At 44.4% G+C, this 18,193-nt stretch overlaps 1 protein-coding gene across 4 annotated transcripts in view; it reads right to left on the reverse strand.

Moving 5' to 3' along the window:
• The window catches only part of PIP4K2A (phosphatidylinositol-5-phosphate 4-kinase type 2 alpha), a 178,153-nt gene that overhangs the window by 61,679 nt on the left and 98,281 nt on the right, over positions 1-18,193 (reverse strand). For all 4 annotated transcript variants that reach the window (XR_012330417.1, XM_019933394.3, XM_019933393.3 and 1 more), the window contains exons 2-3: positions 11,532-11,629; positions 10,203-10,299 (exon numbers count right to left, since the gene is read on the reverse strand). Coding sequence is in view for 3 of the 4 variants with exons in the window: in XM_019933394.3 (XP_019788953.1) it covers positions 10,203-10,299; positions 11,532-11,629 (195 nt within the window). In the remaining variant the exon portion in view is untranslated. The remainder of the gene's footprint in view (positions 1-10,202; positions 10,300-11,531; positions 11,630-18,193) is intronic.

Consider the following 18,193-nt stretch of genomic DNA (forward strand, 5'->3'; position numbering starts at 1 on the left):
ATACTCATTTATTCCCACAACATTCCTATGTGATAGAGCCAGGTGCATTTTTCCACTTGAAGATAATAAAACTGGGGTACAGTGGAACCGAGTGACATGCCTAAGGCTCCCGCCTAAAAGCTTCCTCTGAGGTAACAAAAAGGGGCAATTTACAAAGACAAGGCTAAACTTTTGCCATTAATTAATACCAATCACTGACTTTTTGTAACCTTTGACATGAGATAGAAGTGAGTGTGTGTTGGTAAGGGCAGTACCGAGTAAGGCAGGGTGCTGGTCTGGGACCTAGAACATTCTCTCCACTCACCAACCCTTGGATATGGCATTCAGCATCTTTGAGCCTCAGTTCCCGGGACTATAAAGTGACAGAGGATAAGCCCAGGGGAGGGGGCAGGCTGAACTAGGTCTCTCCCTCAGACCTCCTATGACTCTAAAAAATGTATTTCCTCGAAGATATGGCTCTAGGAAGTGCAGGGCAGCACAGGCCTCAGAAGGTGATTTGATGTTTTCCAGCAGAAGTCCAGTCACAAGAGAGTCCAACCACCATCTGAGCAGGGGCATGATGATGGCTTAGGACATCTGGGCCAGGACTAAAGAGAGATGGCAATAGTTCTTAGAGCAGCATGGAAATAACACATCAGAGGTTCCAGATGTACTTGGACAATTTCAGCAAGAACGAGAGGACGAGCTAAGGGAAGGAGGTTGCGGACACACATGGAATGTAGTCAAAACAGTCTGCTATCTAGAAATTGAATATTGAAATTCCTCAGTGTCCCTTGTTGTGTCACAAAGGAAGAGTGAACCATAGCCTCATACAGGATGCCTGGGCAAGTCTGGGAGGCCAGGAGGAGAAAGGCCTGAGAGAAACAGAGCTGGGGAGTGACCTCCAGAAGCCCCAGAGGGTCCCCTTATGTGTAAATAAACGTCATAATCAAAGAGCATGACAGGTGGAGGCAACCCTGGAGATTATTCCAAACCACCCAATTTACAGATGAGAAGACAGAGGCCCAGAGGGCAGAAACCACTTGCTTTGAGACCTGAGTGGGACGGCATCCGTGGAAGGCCTTGCAGAGGCCTCCACCCCCTGACTGGTCTTCTGAAATATCCTAATAGACCTACCCTAGTCTAGAAGCCATCAGAAGAGCAGACATTCTAAGCCCACGATGTACACACTCATCAGAGGGTTCTGAACATCAAAACTATCTCTTGTGTTACATTTAGTTTATTCATATTCTCTCAGGTTCATATTGTCATAAGCAGAGGTCTGATGACCTTTCAGGTTCCAAACAGCTCTGATATTGAAGCTAGAAGACAGGATAAGCATATACACGGGTGCTCTACATTAAGACTGTGTGACTTTGGGCAAGTTATTTAAGCTCTTTGTGCCTCAGTTTCCGTACTAGTAGAAAGGTAATAATGACGAGAATCACCATCACTAGAAGTTTGCCTGGGGGTTAAATTAGATAAGACAGAGTTTTGATAATAGTGCCTGGAACAGTAGCACTCCTTAATGGTAGCTATTATTATAAATAGCAAATTTCAACCTAGAAGACATTTAGAGGTGCAGATCAACATTAGCAAACTACTCTGTGAGCTGGTGAGTCAAAAATGAAGGACTTACGGAATGGGTTCTTCCTGTTGGCTCCCTTCTTTGGCTGCAGTGTGGCAGGCGGGATCTTAGTTCCCCGACGAGGGAACGAACCCGTGCCCCCTGCAGTGGAAGCAAGGAGTCCTAACCACTGGACCGCCAGGGAAGTCCCTTCAGTTGGCTCTTGAGTCCACCCTGGCCAAGCCTCTGGTTCGTACCCAGTGAAGATCAAGAACCACATTCTTGTCACTCTCATACTCTCCATTTCACGGCTTACTTTCCACAGCCCTCAATAAGAACCACTTGCAGTTTGAAAAAGAATTTAAAACATTTTACACAAGTTAAGTTTCAAGTCAAAAATTCCAGCCCCACTAGGTCTCCCTTCTATCCGTGGCCCCTGCTCAGCTCCCAGCATCCTCTCCAGCCAAAGGGCAGGAGGGATGGCAGAGAGTAGGCCAGTTCTTTAAAAGATGGAGAAAGCACGGGGGAGGTAGCCAGCAGAGCTGGGGTGACCCCTTCCCGAGGAGGGGAGGAAAGCAGGCTGGCTGAAGATGCCGACAGACTTGAAGGTACAGGGGAGGGAACGTCAGGGAGCCTGACGGCCGGGCCTCTAGTGACCTTGAGGTGGCGGCAAGGGCAAGGAGGGTGAGCCGCGGCGGGCTGTGGGAGGGCTTGAGGGGAGAGAAGGTTTGGAAAAGCAACCTTGGGATGCCGGTCTGGAAAGTCATTTGTGTAACGTACTGGGCTACCACAAAATCCACAATCCCGTTCAATGCAGAGCCTTAAAAGGCTTATTTAATTCAACACTGAAAATACAGACGTAATAGAAATCTGACATAGCGTCTGCCCACAACCGTCACTCCTTTACTACCTTTCTGTCCTTTTCAGGTTTTCAGGTCTCAGCATGGCAGAAAGAGAAGCAGTGAGAAGTTGAGGGCAGTCAGACCCCCCACTCCTTACTCTGTTATCTGGTTATCTGCAAGGAAAGACAGTAGGACTTAATGGTCTCTAGGTTTCCTTCTTGCTCTACGAATTAGGGTTCATTAATGTGTTACTGCTTTCAGTTTGTGGAGACTTAGCAAATGGACGATGATTTGCTTTTAGTTTGGGGGAAATCTAATGATAAATGTACGCAAACCGCAACAAACTGGCTTTTATTCACTGGCTACCCTCTTCTCCTATACGTTTGATAGTTGTATATTATAAACTATGTAATTCCTTAAATTCACTTGTTCTAAGTGGAAATACTATTAACATAAGCCCCTACATCAAGAAAAAGGCAGCCGAAATCAATGGTGGAGGGGGAAAAAGTTCTCCTATTGAATATAGACTAATCTGAAACTCCAAACATTCTTCTTCCCTAATGGCTTTACTGAGCTATAATTCACACACCAGACCATTTACCTATTTAAAGCATACAAATCAATGGTTTTTAGTACGGTTACAAAATTAAACAACCATTACCACAACGGATTTTAGAACATTTTCATCAACCTCAAAAAGAAACCCTATACCCATGAGCAGTCCCTCCCATTCTCCCTCCACCCCCCACCTAGGAAACCTCTCATCCACTTTCTGTCCTAGAGATCTGCCTGTCGGGACATTTCCTATTGCACAATCATCCAGCACACAGGCGGCTGTGATTGGTCCAAACATTCTTCCCCCGAGTCCCCGGAGCACACGCACCCCGAGGGGTCCGGCTGTAGACCCTGGGCCGTGTCTGGGCGAGCGAGGCGACATCATGGGTGCTCCCTGTTCAGTCCAGTGTGGTGGACCCGTGACAGCCAGCCCACGCTGCTTCTGAGGATGCTGCCGGGCTTGCTGGGGAGCTGGGGATACCATAAACCGCTGGACAAAAATTAAAGTTCTAGGGCTTCCCTGGTGGCGCGGTGGTTGAGAGTCCGCCTGCCGATGCAGGGGACACGGGTTCGTGCCCCGGTCCAGGAGGATCCCACATGCCGCGGAGCGGCTGGGCCCGTGAGCCATGGCCGCTGAGCCTGCGCGTCCGGAGCCTGTGCTCCGCAACAGGAGAGGCCGCACCGGTGAGAGGTCCGCGTACCGCAAAAAAAAAAAAAAAATTAAAGTGCTAGGGCAAAGCTAGTAGATGCAGGGCACGTAAGAACAGGATGATTTAGTCCATTTTGCTGGACGATTGCCTCTGGATAAGTAAGCTCACTGTCCACCACTCCTGTTTTCCACAGCCAAGTACATCACAGATCTACAGAGACAGGCTGGGACCTGGGACCCTCCGCTGCACTGCTTGCACCTGGACAAGCATCTCCTCCAGCAAGAGATACAAGGAAACTGTAAGGGACGAAAAACAACTACATGCAGTCGGGGCAGATTGTGAACAAGATACAAAAAGACCAAAAACACAACTGCCACTTCTGAGGTGTCGGGAGAAAAGCAGGGTCCTGCACACGATCCCTGCGCCCAGCACCACCTGGGGGAGGGGCTGACCACCCTAAGCCCCCCTCCATCCCACCCCCACCCTTACCCCGTTTAAAGGACCAGCTTGCCCACTCAGTGAGCGAGGATGGGCACCTGTTACGTGCTTTCGCTCCCTAGTGCTGCAGTATGAGTCCCAGTGAGGCCTTGCCTGAATTTCTCGTCTGGCCTCTTATCAATTTCTGTTGATTAAGGAGTCCAAGAACCCCGGTGGGTAGCATTACAACACCACATCTCAAACCTCAAGAGCTGTGTTTGAATCTCTAGTGCCATGTCAGCCTTCAATGAGAAATAAAGGAAGATAATGAGAGATGAAACTCACTCTTGAATGGCCTTCCTACATTTATAATTGGAAATTTATTCTCCTTTCCCCAAAGAAAGGGATTAATGGTGCTCGCCTCCAAGCCTCTAAAAGTCTGCATTGAAGATGTTTATTTCCACAGTGGGAGGTCCAGGATTACTGGGGCCTCCAGGGGGGTGGAGGAAATGTCAATTTAATTAGCTCATCTTTGCCACCAATTTTTCTATACTTCTCATAAAATGTCACAATCTATCAACATCAACCATTACGGTCCCCTATCCATTTTTTCAATACCCAAGCATTTTGAACATTTAATACCCTTGAACTACTCATATAGTCTTACAGACATTTGGGTTTTTTTTTTTTTCCATTTTGATATGAGTTTGTATTTCTGCTAAAAATAATGTATGAAAGTTTTTCCATTTAGTCAACAGGAAGGCCATGTACAATCAATTCTGCCATGCTCAAATGTGTAAAAGCCAGCTCCTTACAAAGGAGACACGGCAGTATCATGTACAGGAACCTGAGTGACAGTCAGTGACCTATTGGCCGTGACTTAATAACAGATTCAGAAATGTGACAGCTGAGAGGGCCTCAGAGAGCATGGAGTCCTTCTCCCTCATTTCACAGATGAGAAAACTGAGACCTACCAGGGCTAAGCGACCAGATTAAGTCACAGTATCCGTCACTGAAGATCCAAGACGCAAACCAGCTTCTCAACTCGCAGGAAAATGTTCTTTCTCCCAACTCGGGCTACCTGTTTCTTGGACCTGACACCTGCCCTGCTGACAACTCAGGATTACGATTACACGCCTCAAATCACACGGCCCAGGAGCCGGGAGCCACAGCCTGGACCTGGGTTTGCGTTTGACGGATCTGAGTGAGCAGATGGTCCTCTGACCTCATCAGGGAGGGAAAGACCAACGTGCTAACATCATCATCAAGGATTTATTAAAAGCCCACTGTGTTTAAAGCCCTGTGTTATGCTCTTGGGGAATTTCAAAGAAAGTCTGAGCTGTGATCCCAGGCGTGGAATGGCTTTCACTGCAGAGGGGGGCAGAACACTGTGCAATTGAACACTTATTAATCATGAAACAACTTACCAGAAAAGAAGGAAACAGATATGAACGGTAATGACCAGCAGAGAAAGAAGAAAAGTTGCAGGAACGTCACTGAGCGCCGTGAGATCGCCTTTACAAAGATCAGGTTGGTACTTGACTCAGATTAAAATACCAGAGGCCTGTGTCCGAGGCTCCTGATAAGCAAACAGGCAGCATCTGCCCTGGACAGGAGCTCCCTGGCAGGGATGATTGTCAGCGCTCGGCTGAAAACGAGGAGACTTAACCCAACGTGGGCTCAGGAACGGAAAACGCAGGCCAACAGCAAGGCTGAGCTGTCAGGTGGGATCAGTTTGTGGTGGGGCAGTAATTGGTTCAACACTTGAGAAACAGCAGAAAAAGCACGTGAAAAAAATCTGAGGATGCTGATGGGCTGGGAGCGAGTTTTCCCTAAAGTCTGTCAGGAGAGACGTCCAATCTGAGGGGTGCCCTTTGGCTTCCAGCCCAGGTGGAGTTTCTGTCCGCTATTCATCGTGAGAATTTTATTTTTAAACTTGAAACAAGAACATCAAAAGTTTAAAACGTTAGCTTTTTTTTTTTTTTGCGGTACGCGGGCCTCTCACCGTTGTGGCCTCTCCCGCTGCGGAGCACAGGCTCCGGACTCGCAGGCTCAGCGGCCATGGCTCACGGGCCCAGCCGCTCCGCGGCATGTGGGATCTTCCCAGACCGGGGCACAAACCCGCGTCCCCTGCATCGGCAGGCGGACTCTCAACCACTGCGCCACCAGGGAAGCCCTAAAACGTTAGCTTTTAAAATTAATTATTTTAAAATTAGAATCCTCTGTTACCAATACAAAGAAGAAAATGCATCCAATGTGAATAACGAGCGATTCTAATTCGGAAGATGCGGCAGGGGAAAAGCAAACCTAGTATTATCCTCCACAAAGAACCAGAGGGCTCAGTTTCTATTATATGGTGTATTTAGCTTTAACTGCATCATCGCCATCCTGTATAAATTTTTGGTTTCTGGTGGGCAATCCTTCCTGCAGCTCAGAAACTTCAACCGAAGCCTCTAGTTGACTTCCCAGGCCTGTCATAAGAGGTTCTGATACTATGAGAGACTGGAAAGAGGGATGCAGGTTTTCTTGAAGAACATTAAAAATCAAGATGCCTGGGTTTCTGTAAATCTCATTAGCATCTAATACAGAATCTGTCATGTAATAGTTAAAAAAAATTCCTTCATCCTTTCTTCTCTTCTGCATTCCCTATGATGTCTATCACAGAGCCTTACACACAGTAGGTGCAAATAAACACACACTGAGTTGATAATCGTGCGTGAAATCATCCACCTATGGGGAGCGGAGCTTAAAGTGGCAGAGGAGATGGAAGAACAGAACTGTAGCAACCGTAACAGCGAGGCCTCTGGGGGAGCATTCAACTTGAAAGACATCTTAAAAGAACCGTCATGGGGAGTCACATTGTCCCAACAATGATCAGAACACAGTTCACCTCTGTGCATATTACAAACCAGTGAAGTGATTTTAAAAAGCCCTAATAAGTTGGAGAAAATTTTGAATCTGAAAGCACTGAGCATACATGCATACACATACGCACACAGGTTTACATATGTATGTTCAGTGACACTGTTGTTAATAATGAGTATTCTAGAACTGTTGCTTGAATTTATCTTTAACAGCAAGAAAAAGAAGTTGTTTTTAAAAGACATTGTCAAGAAATCAAAACCAGAGGAAAGATACAAGTGTTTACGGAGACAGCAGGGATGTTTCTCAGTTCCTTTCACGAAGTTTAAGTTGGCTGACGGAGGTCAATTAAGTTGGCTAATTACTATGTTCTACTTTGATCAGATGGATCGATACTGACTTTTTTCAGGTGCAGCAAAACTGCATTCACACACGCAAGGCAGGTGGCGAACATTTATCCATTTGATATAACATGAAGGTTTGAATACTAAATGAACCGCACGGTGGAACTCCTTTCCGCCACAGAGATTTAAAAGTCATTTGTCCAATAAGCAAGCGCTTCTGAAAATTAAACAGAGCAAGGCAAGGGGAACAGTGAGGGGCCTGGGCCCCTTGAGCCATCCAGTGCCTCCAAAGAGGATGAGACGCCGGGTCATTGATCCCACTTTTTAAATCAGATTGAGAAAGAGAGTTCAGTTTGGCACTAGGTGTCAACTGATACCTGTTACCTGTTCTGGCCACAGTGAATGAAGTGTCCGGGCAGTGGTGAGCCGAAGAGCCGAGACCACAGCCCCGCCGGCCCCCGCAAGCGCACTGCACTCCGCCTCCCTGGCTTGCGGCGCGCAGGCACCCAGACGCACCAAGCCAGAGCCACTGTTGGCACAACTTCCTCCGTTTTCCAAACCAAGTAGCCAACAAGGTGGGCTAAGCCCCATGTGTACGATCTTATCTTCCGTTTAAACTCAGGGGCCCTGCCCCAGCTGAAAAAATTTTAAGAGGTACAAACATTGGGAAAGGAACATAGAAATGGGGCCAGTACAATCGGCCCTCCGTATCCGCAGATTCCGCATCCGCAGATTCCGCATCCGCAGATTCCGCATCCGCAGATTCCGCATCCGCAGATTCCAACTGCAATTTGATCTACAGTTGGTGGAATCTGTGGGTGCAGAGGGACTGTGTATGTCTGGTTTACTAAAGTTACTGTAAACACCCACTTTTTTATTTTTTAATAGAAATACAGTTGCCAAAGAGAAAGCAGCAATCTAAATGCCAAAAGCACCAGGCATGGCTGAGGGAAGGAGTGGTGCTCAAATGATTAATTACACTCACACCGGTTCTCCCTTGTACTGATCTCTCACGCTAAGAGCTTAACAGACTTGCCAATTAGTTCCGTGTGAATCATCCTCCACTCGCCTAATTTGCCTTCAAAGTTTGTATCAGCAATTTGCACTTACTTAAATATCAACTTACATGGTTTTGTTTTTAGGGGGGAAAAAGAGAGGGAAACCCCGTTCCTGTCTTAGTATTTCAGCAACTAAGGATCTAATAGATCCATTTGGATCTCATTTAACAGGGCTGGTTCTCAGAAGAAATATAAGGACTTCACTGTGGTAATGAATTGAGGAATTTAACAAGATCCTGTAGCACAGGCCCTGAAAGTCAGTTTCTGTGAAACGCCAGTATCGCTATTTTATTTTTAAAAATTAAAATTAAAAAAAAAAGGAGGGGCACAAAGGAAGATACACACTTGAATGTAGCAGCAGAGTCAGAGGAGATTTTCTTAGGATGTCAAAGTTATCAGCTGTTCATTCTTTTCAAAGCATACTATTTTCATAGGCCTCTTGAAATGTAATAACAGTTCTTACATAATGTAGAATGATTCCTTTTTATTTTATACGAGGCTTTTTTACAATTCCAAAATTTATTCTTTAAAGGTGACTTGGCTTTTGCAGCAGTAAATTCAAGTCCAAGTGTGATCGAAGTTCTTTCTCTCTTACACATGAAGCCCACACCTGAACACTGGCTCCATCGCAGTTTTTAAAAGCAAACCGAGCGCTCACACCCTCCCCGCCCACTTCCCCTCAGCCCTCTCCGGGGCGCACCCGAGCCTCTGCTCAGAGCCCGGACCTCCGTGGAAACCTTGGCCAGGTCCACAGAGGAGGGAACGTCACCGGCAGCCTGGCCAGCATTGCTTTTTCAAAACATGGCAGCTTCAAGGCTTCTCATGCCTGAGTGAGCCTGTGAGAGATTCTTGGAAACTTTCAACAATGGGGCAGGGCAGGGAGGCCCACAGATCTATAAGAAAGCATGCTGGCTAAGCTTGATTTGCCTTAGGGCCCTGTTCTTTAAGGGAAAGTACAGGGTGAGCTGTGCCAGTATTCACCTTGTAAGGTCACCCGGGGCAGCAACAGGACACGTAATGCAAGATAAAAGGATTTCTGGTTTGGGGCAAACGAGAGAAAGTGTTTACCACATTTAAAATAAGTCAGTACTCTTACAGTAAAATAAACGGCCTGCCATAACAGACCAGAAAGCAGCCCTTGTATCTCCTGCCTTAGATTTCTGCTCTTAAAAAAATCCTTGGCTTCTACGAATCTGGCCAGCTCTGTGAAAATCAGGTAACTGATGCCTGGTCTGTTCTCAGGAGAAATGACCAGAAATGACCAGATCTGACAGCGATTTTAAAAGCTGAAATTGAGAACTGGGCAAACATGGGGAGAAAAGCAACAGGGCACATCTTTACATGGTGGGTCCCAAGAGCAGGAGACGGTACTGCACAGAAGTGTCCCTGGGACTGGCGGGCTCCTGGTGGTGACAGCGGTGCTGCAGTCACTAGACCGCTGGGCATTGCAGGGTTCTAAGGGGGTCTCTGACAAAATACCGCGGGGAGGGCCAGGGTGGGCCAATTCGGCAAATCAGCAAGAACGAAAACAAATTTCTAAGATTCCTAAGTGGCCTCTGCAAATAAAGGAAATGTGAATTCAACACACATACACAGCCCTAGGGGCTGCCAACCCGTTTGAGGGCAGAAAATCAAAAGGAAGCTCTGCGGGCAGAATACTTTCATCTGTAAGTGAGAATATTATATAAAACTCACAGGCTTGCTCCCTTCCCAAAGAATAATTTCTTCTGCGGACTACTGAAATCATATTGTATAGTGGTCCCTAACTGAAAGAACCCTTTATTTCAGAAAGAACACTGAAAAATTCTCATACAAAATGAAAATTACTCTTATCTAATTACTTGTCATGACAAAAATGTGAATCCCATTTTACAGCGCAAAAGGCACGATGAAACCCATGTGAAACGAATGTTACGAAAGCAACTCACCTGGAAATCCTGATCATCGATTCCAAACCTCTCCCGCAGGTTACGGAAAACCATCGGGCAGTATTCCTTAAACTTGAAGTGGCTCGGCATGTTTTCTCTGAAACAGGTTGTGGAATAAAGTTCAGACGTACAAACAGTGAACCAGACTTGAATCTGCCACCATCATGCTCTCCTGCAGCCAAAGAAGCACTTGGGGTTCCCGACCCACAGAAGGCACAGGTGGGTTTCAAGGGGCCAACCAGAACCCACAGTAGGATCTGGGGGACAGAAGGGACAGACACGCAGGGGAAACGGTGAAGGAAAAGCAAAGAGCTTGGCGAGGCCGGGAGGGGCAGCACAGAGAGCCACAAACAGGGCTCCCACACTGGTCCTGGGTTGCCTGCTGATGAAATCTTACAAAACAAGACTGACTCTCACTCCTAGATTGACCTGTTTTATCTTTTATATACATACCACATTCTATATTCACATAGAAAAGATCCCTTCAAAAGGTCAACCTTTAAAGGGCATTATGAGAATAATTAATACATCAGTTTCACATTAGAACAATGGCCCCATTAAGGAATTTCACAATTGATCTTCACATGGGAGGGATTTCTCTGGGGCTCATCCCACTCATTCAGAATTGCTTCCCCCTTTGTGTTCACACGCACACACACACACACCCCGTGCCCCCACTGGGGTACTCCACACACTAAGTGATGGTGATTTGTATATGTGTCCATTTTCAACCACCCGCCTGACTGTGAACCCCCGAGGGCAGGACTGTTTCTTATACATCGGTGTATGTCTGGCTCTCAATGGACTGCCTGCCACAGAAGGTGGTCCATAATGATGTCTAAAATGACATTCAAAAGAGGGAGAAATAGTCTCAATGCCCAACATGGCATCCAATTATGTTTTATAAAAATACACCTTCATTCTTTATTGTTTTAGGAAGTAGTCATTTCTGTTCATAAAGGAATCATCAGGAGAGTTTTGTGTAAGAGAGCTGAGGTCCATAGCTGCCCCCCCCCAAAAAAAAAAAAAAGAATCCAAGCAATGTACAGCTTCAAACATTTAAATAGTAATGAGAACATCACTTTTAACATATAAGATATTCACAGAGAACAATATGCCGTATGCAAAAAGATATTACCCAAGAGGGCCTGCTGTTGCTTCTCTGAAAATGACAGATGGTTATGTTGATCACAGGATAAACTTTATCAGCAAAACTTCACTCTCACCCATTGAAAAATAATGTGATTATAGAAATTCACAAAAAGTCAAATTTGAATTCACACTCCTGGCAGCCACGTAAGTTGTACAAAAGGCTGTGCTTGTACTTACTTGTTAAAAAGGTGATTGTCCACCTTTATCTTTGAATAGGCCTTGAAGTCATCTGGCATCAACATAACAGGGATTTGAACATGGCTCAGTTCATTGATCTAGAAAAATATAAAATAAATGGCACAGGTTGTAAGTATCTAGGTGGGAAGTGCTTGACTTAAACACGTAATTTACCAAGAAAACCTCCTGGATGCTTGTACTTCCTGGCCCACATTCCTCCCTGTTCCTGCCCCAAATCGTCTCTTCTGACGCCTTCCCCACTCTTTTCATCAGCCGTCACCACTGCCCCCAAGCCCACGTCGGCTGCAACTCCCCGGCTCAGCCCTGTCTGCCGCTGGCCCCCTGGATGGCAGGGGCAAGGGAGGGGTTCTGGAGGGTGAACCCTCAGGGCCAGCCGTCCCTGCTTCTCCCCGTCCACCCTCCCACTGCCCCTCCAGAGCCTTGACCCAGAGCTCCTTTGATCCCATGTCCAGGTCAATTTCCCTCTGTAAAGAAAATATTCTCTCAAACAAAAAATCCAAAAACACAAAAACAAACAAACAAAAATTCTCTGAGAAAGAGGGCTTTTTAATTTCTGATATAAATATTTGTTGAATTAATCAATAAGACTATTTCTTCACACTTCGGGGTACTAAAAAGGAACACTGCCATTCATGTGGTCTTTACCTTTCTTGTGGGAACTAATTTAAAAATAAGTATTGGGATAGGGCATGAATTTACCAGAACAGGAACCTTCATGAAGGAAAGGAAGGAAGCATGTGGCCCTGCAACTGGATGAGAGGGAGATGGGTTGGCCAGGGGTCAAGACAAAGACACATCTTTATGTGGTTACAGAGAACAAAAGGTTAAATCCATTTCGGTTTACATTCCAGTGAATGGCAGGGACAGGGACAGCTTTTGACACCTGACTTTGAAAAAGTTGAACCTCTTGGTTAATTATTTTTGCATTTAGCTCCCAAGTGATAACTCCCTGGTTGCTAGTAATAAAAACCACTTTAAAGGTTTATACTTCCAGTAAATGTGAGATACTTGGAAGGGTTCTCAGTTACAAAAACAAACAGAATGAGTTTCTTGATGGAGCAGAGTTGTTAACCCACTGCTGGGTTCACAGAAAGCAGAAGGAAATTTTCAAGACCTTCCTTCCCCTAAAGTGAGTTTAATCATCCATAGGGCATGTGGTGACCATCAGGTAAGCGTGAAAGGAGGGGTTTCTCTGAAGATAGATGCCAATTTCACACTTTGGGTCAAAGCGTAACTGCGGAGCTCAACCCAAGACTTCAACATTAAACTAGGACCCCTGAAGGAAGTGAAAGTGGTCCCAAAACCCAGTGGAAGTAAATGTAAAGGGTGCCTGGAAGAAAACACCCTTAACACAGACCTCCAGGATTCCCACAGATTAAGTTCAACCAAATAGGAGTTCACAAAGACAACAAGAGTGGAGTCAACAGCAACAAAGACTGATGTTATTTTCAAGGCTTCAGCTGGTAGGACAATCAGATACAGAACAGAAGATAAAAACTATGAATAAAACGTATGAAGAGAGTAAGAGATGGACTAGCAAAAATGAGTAAACTATGAGACTTTCAAAATGACCAGTCAGACTTGAAAAAGAATCAAATAAAAATTTTACAAAATGGAAACTGTAACTGTTGACTTGAAAACAAAACCAAAAGCCTCTGACCTAGTATTTACGCAGCAGATTGGATAACTGGTATACCAGAGGGTAGATCTGAGAAAACTACCTAGAAGACCACAGACAGAAAGAATGGAAACGTAATATATGAGAGGATGGTTAAGACGGGGAGTGGAGTGGGTTTAAATGGAATCTTAGAGGAAGAGAGCAATACAGAATATGGGGAAGAGATAATACCTGAAGATGTGATGGTTGAGAATTTTTCATGACTTTATAAATCTGTACACGCATAATACCCAATGTACACAGAAGAAACCCACACCTAGAGACACTGCAGCTAGACTAAAGGACACCAAAAGCCGAGAGAAGAAAAGTGGCCAGGGAGAAAAGACACAACGCAACAAAGAGATGACTATCAGACTGACAGCTCACTTCCCAACAGCAAAACTGGACGCCCACAGACAGTAGAAGGATATCCTCAGAGTGGAAGATTACTGTCAACATAAAATTGTATACTGTGGTATAAGAAGAAATATATTTTGATCACTGTCTGGGTTTCTGGCACAAATCTCCTAAAACCCTTGCAACTTCCTAAGTGACGGGAGTATCTTCTGTCGTTCACCAGAAGCCCTTTCGGGGCATACCTGAATTCATGCTAATGAGGTGACTTAGGTTCAGACCCCTAGATGGCCTCAGGAGGGGGCTGGTCACCAGAAAGACCAAGTGACTGGATGGTTGGAACTTTCAGCCCTACCCACTGACCTCAGGGAAGGGGAAGGGGAGATGCTGGAGATGAAGTTCTGTGTAAACTTTTGAACAATAAGAGTTGGAGAGCTTCTGGGTTGGTGAACACATCCATACGCCAGGAGGGTGGTGCACCCCAGTTCCATGGGGACAGAAGCTCCTGTACTCGGGACCTATGTACCTCTGCATCGGTATCCTTTATGTTTATGTTGTTTAAAAATCTGTATCTTTCTTAATTTTGTGTCTGTTTAAACTGTCAATAAAAGCACATTCAAATGTTCCTCTATAATGATGGATCGCCCGTTTTCCCTGAGGTCCTAACAATTTTTGCTCTGTACTTTCAGGCTAATTAGGTGCTTATAAAATATGAATCCTATCTTCCTGGCTAATTGAACCTTTTATCATTGTGCACAGACCTTCTTTATCCTTAGTAATGCTTTTGTCTTAAAGTTATTAGTTTATTTGATACTAATAATAATAAACTGGTAAACATATATAAATAATAAACTGGTAAACATATATAAATGTTTAAACATATAAAATGTTTAAACAAATGTTTAAACATATAATAATAATAAACTGGTAAACATATATAAATGTTTTTCAGAGTTCTGTGAGCCGCTTAGCAAAATAATGGAACTGGAGGAGGGGACTGTGGGAACCTCTGATTTGCAGCCAGTTGCTCAGAAGCACACGTAACAACCTGGAATTGTGAGTGGTAACTGAAGTCGCGGAAGGGGCAGTCTTGTGGGACTGGGCTAATAACCTGTGGGGTCTGATTCGATCTCCAGGAAGACAGTGTCAGAACTGACTTACTGCTTCAGGATATTGGAAAAAAACACATGTGGGACAAACCCATTAAAACTATCTTTCAGTATACTGGAAGATTGGGATTGACATATACACACTACTATATATAAAATAGATAACTAGGGGCTTCCCTGGTGGCGCAGTGGTTGAGAGTCCGCCTGCCGATGCAGGGGACGCGGGTTCGTGCCCCGGTCTGGGAAGATCCCACCTGCCGCGGAGTGGCTGGGCCCGTGAGCCATGGCCGCTGAGCCTGCGCGTCCGGAGCCTGTGCTCCGCAACGGGAGAGGCCACAACAGTGAGAAGCCCGCATACCGCAAAAACAAACAAACAAACAAACAAAAATTAGATAACTAATAAGGACCTACTGTATAGCACAGGGAACTCTACTCAGTACTCTGTAATGGCCTATATGGGGAAAGAATCTTAAAAAGAGTAGGTGTATGTATATGTATAACAGATTCACTTTGCTGTACACCTGAAACTAACATAACATTGTAAATCAACTATATTCCAATAAAAATTTTTTAAAAAACTATGTTTCAAAAAAATGAGAGCAAAATAAAGGCTTTTAACTGAGAACTTATCTACAACACACCTCCCTAGAGGAACTTACAAGCTTTAGAAGCACATTATTTAGACTCTATTAAAGATATACTTCAGAAAGAAGGTAAACATTGTGGGTGGAAGGTCTGAGATAACAAAAAGAATTAGTAAGTAAATAAACTGGTAAATATGAGGACAAATGTAAGTAAACATCATCTATATAAAGTAATAATGCCAAATTTATGAGATTAAAAAGGACAGAAATACACACTGAATAGCAACAGAGTATGAGTTGGAAAGTAGATGGCCACGGTTATAATGCTCATGGTATTGTTCAGGAGGAGAGGTAAGATATTAACTGCAGACTTTAAGTATTATGCTACAAATTCAAGGGCAAACATTAAAAGAATAAGAAACACAGTAGATAACTTCCAAACTAGTAGAAGGGGAAAAACAGAATAAGAAAACAAAACTCAATTAAAAAAAAAAGAAACGTGGGGCTTCCCTGGTGGCGCAGTGGTTAAGAATCCACCTGCCAGTGCAGGGGACACAGGTTCAAGCCCTGGTCCAGGAAGATCCCACATGCCGTGGAGCAACTCAGCCCGTTCACCACAATTACTGAGCTTGCACTCTAGAGCCCGTGAGCCACAACTACTGAGCCCATGTGCCACAACTACTAAAGCCTGCGCACCTAGAGCCCATGCTCCACAACAAGAGAAGCCGCTGCAGTGAGAGGCCCGCACACCGCAACAGAGAGTAGCCCCCGCTCGCTGCAACTAGAGAAAGCCTGTGCACAGCAACGAAGACCCAACACAGCCAAAAATAAATAATAAGTAAATAAATTTTAAAAATAAAAAAAGAAATGCAAGCAAGAGATAAAAATTTGCACAACAAAAGTGGGACAAATAGAAAGTTAGTGATATAAATAAATCTGGATATATACCTAATCACAATAGGCATAAATAGGCTAGCAGTTAAACATAAAGACTGTCATAATGAATTAAAAACTATAAGGTATGTGCATGAGACACACCTAAAACATAAGAACTCAAATACATCAAAAGCTAAGGGACAGAAAAAATATATTAAATAGTACTAAAAATTACTGAAAAGCTAGCCTACTTTTATTAGTATCAAATAAACTAATAACTTGAAGACAAAAGCATCACTAAGGATAAAGAAGGTCTGTGCACAATGATAAAAGGTTCAATTAGCCAGGAAGATAGGATTCATATTTTATAAGCACCTAATTAGCCTGAAAAGTATAGAGCAAAAATTGTTAGGACCTCAGGGAAAACGGGCGATCCATCATTATAGAGGAACATTTGAATGTGCTTTTATTGACAGTTTAAACAGACACAAAATTAAGAAAGATAGAGATTTTTAAACAACATATTGAAGCCAATATGTTGCATACCTATTATATTATGGCCAAGTATTCTTCCAGATGATTGGGATACACTGTGGAACAAAACAGATTAAGATGCCTGCCCTCTGGAGCTTCTGTTTTAGTGGGAAGAGCCAGAAGATAAAACAATAAACTTAGTAAATTATTGTGTTAGAAGTAAATTATCTACTATGTTAAAAGGCTATGGAAAAAGGAAAAAGAGCAGGACAAAAGAGCTAGGGAGCACGCATCAGGGCACAGGTGAGAGTCACTGAAGTATTTAAAACAGGGTGGATTCAAGTAGGCCAGAGTTTGGAGGAGATGAGATTTAACATTGCAGTGCAAAGGCCCTCGGGTAGGGACATGCCTGGTATGCTTGGGACAAGGAGACCAGTGTGGCCGGAGCAGATTATGTGAGGGCAGAAACAGTAAGAGCTGAGATCAGCGGTAAAGGCAAGGGGTTCCTATAGGGCCTTCCGGGTCACTAGAAAGACTCGCTTTTACTCTGAAAGATAAGGGAGCTCTTGCAGCTTCTGGGTGATAAAGAGATGATATCAGTGAACTTAGGGCTTAGAAAGATGACGGGGTGGTGGGCACAGGCATAGAAATAGGGAGACTAGTTACACGCAAGTGTAGTAATAGCCTGTTTGTTTTGGTTTTTGGGTTTCTTTTGGCCGCGGCTTGTGGCCTGTGGGATCTTACTTCCCCGACCAGGGATTGAACCCACACCCCCTGCAGTGGAAGCACGGAGTCTTAACCGCTGGACCGCCGGGGAAGTCCCGTAATACCCTGTTTTGACCAGGACGACAGCAGTGTAGTTAGAGACGGGGAGTCAGATTGTGGATATTTTCGGAAAGTAGAGACATGATTTCCTGGAGCTCTGAGCAGGGGTGTCAGAACGACAGAAGCTCAGGCCCACTCACAGGCTTTGGTCTGAACAATTAGAAGATGGAGCTGCCATCGACCGAGATGGGGGAGACTTCTCACCGTGTTTCTCTTTACGCTTTTTGATTTTTGAATCATGTTAAAGAATTGACTGGTCTAAAAATTTAATACTTCTTTAAAAACCCTATGACAAAAAAAATATATGCAAACTATCAGCTACAGTTATAAAATATATATTCATACAATATTTACTACTTATAATAATTAGTATAGAATTATATTATGTTGAGCACTGCACAGATTTTCAGATTGGATACCACCACCCTCATTTCTGGATCCACGTTGACTTTCATGTGGTATTTGCTTTTTTTTCATATAACCGTTGAGATTCCAGCTTCCTAAAGATTATCACTGTGCTACAGGAAGTAGTACAAAGTTGAAATTGTGAACTCCCTCAAACCAGCAGTTTGCATGGTGTCTCACAGATGTAGAGAGCACCCTGTTTCCCTTGAAATTTTAAAATCTCCCTCCGTACTCCTTGTGAATTTGCTGCAGTGCCCCAGGGCACTGTTTGGGGACCACAGCTATAAACAGCAGCAGATGTTTAAAAGAGCAAATGACATAATCTAATTATAGAATAAGATAATCAGAATAATCCCC

The sequence above is a fragment of the Tursiops truncatus genome, chromosome 2 (assembly GCF_011762595.2).
Source record: "Tursiops truncatus isolate mTurTru1 chromosome 2, mTurTru1.mat.Y, whole genome shotgun sequence".
Lineage (NCBI taxonomy): Eukaryota > Metazoa > Chordata > Mammalia > Artiodactyla > Delphinidae > Tursiops > Tursiops truncatus.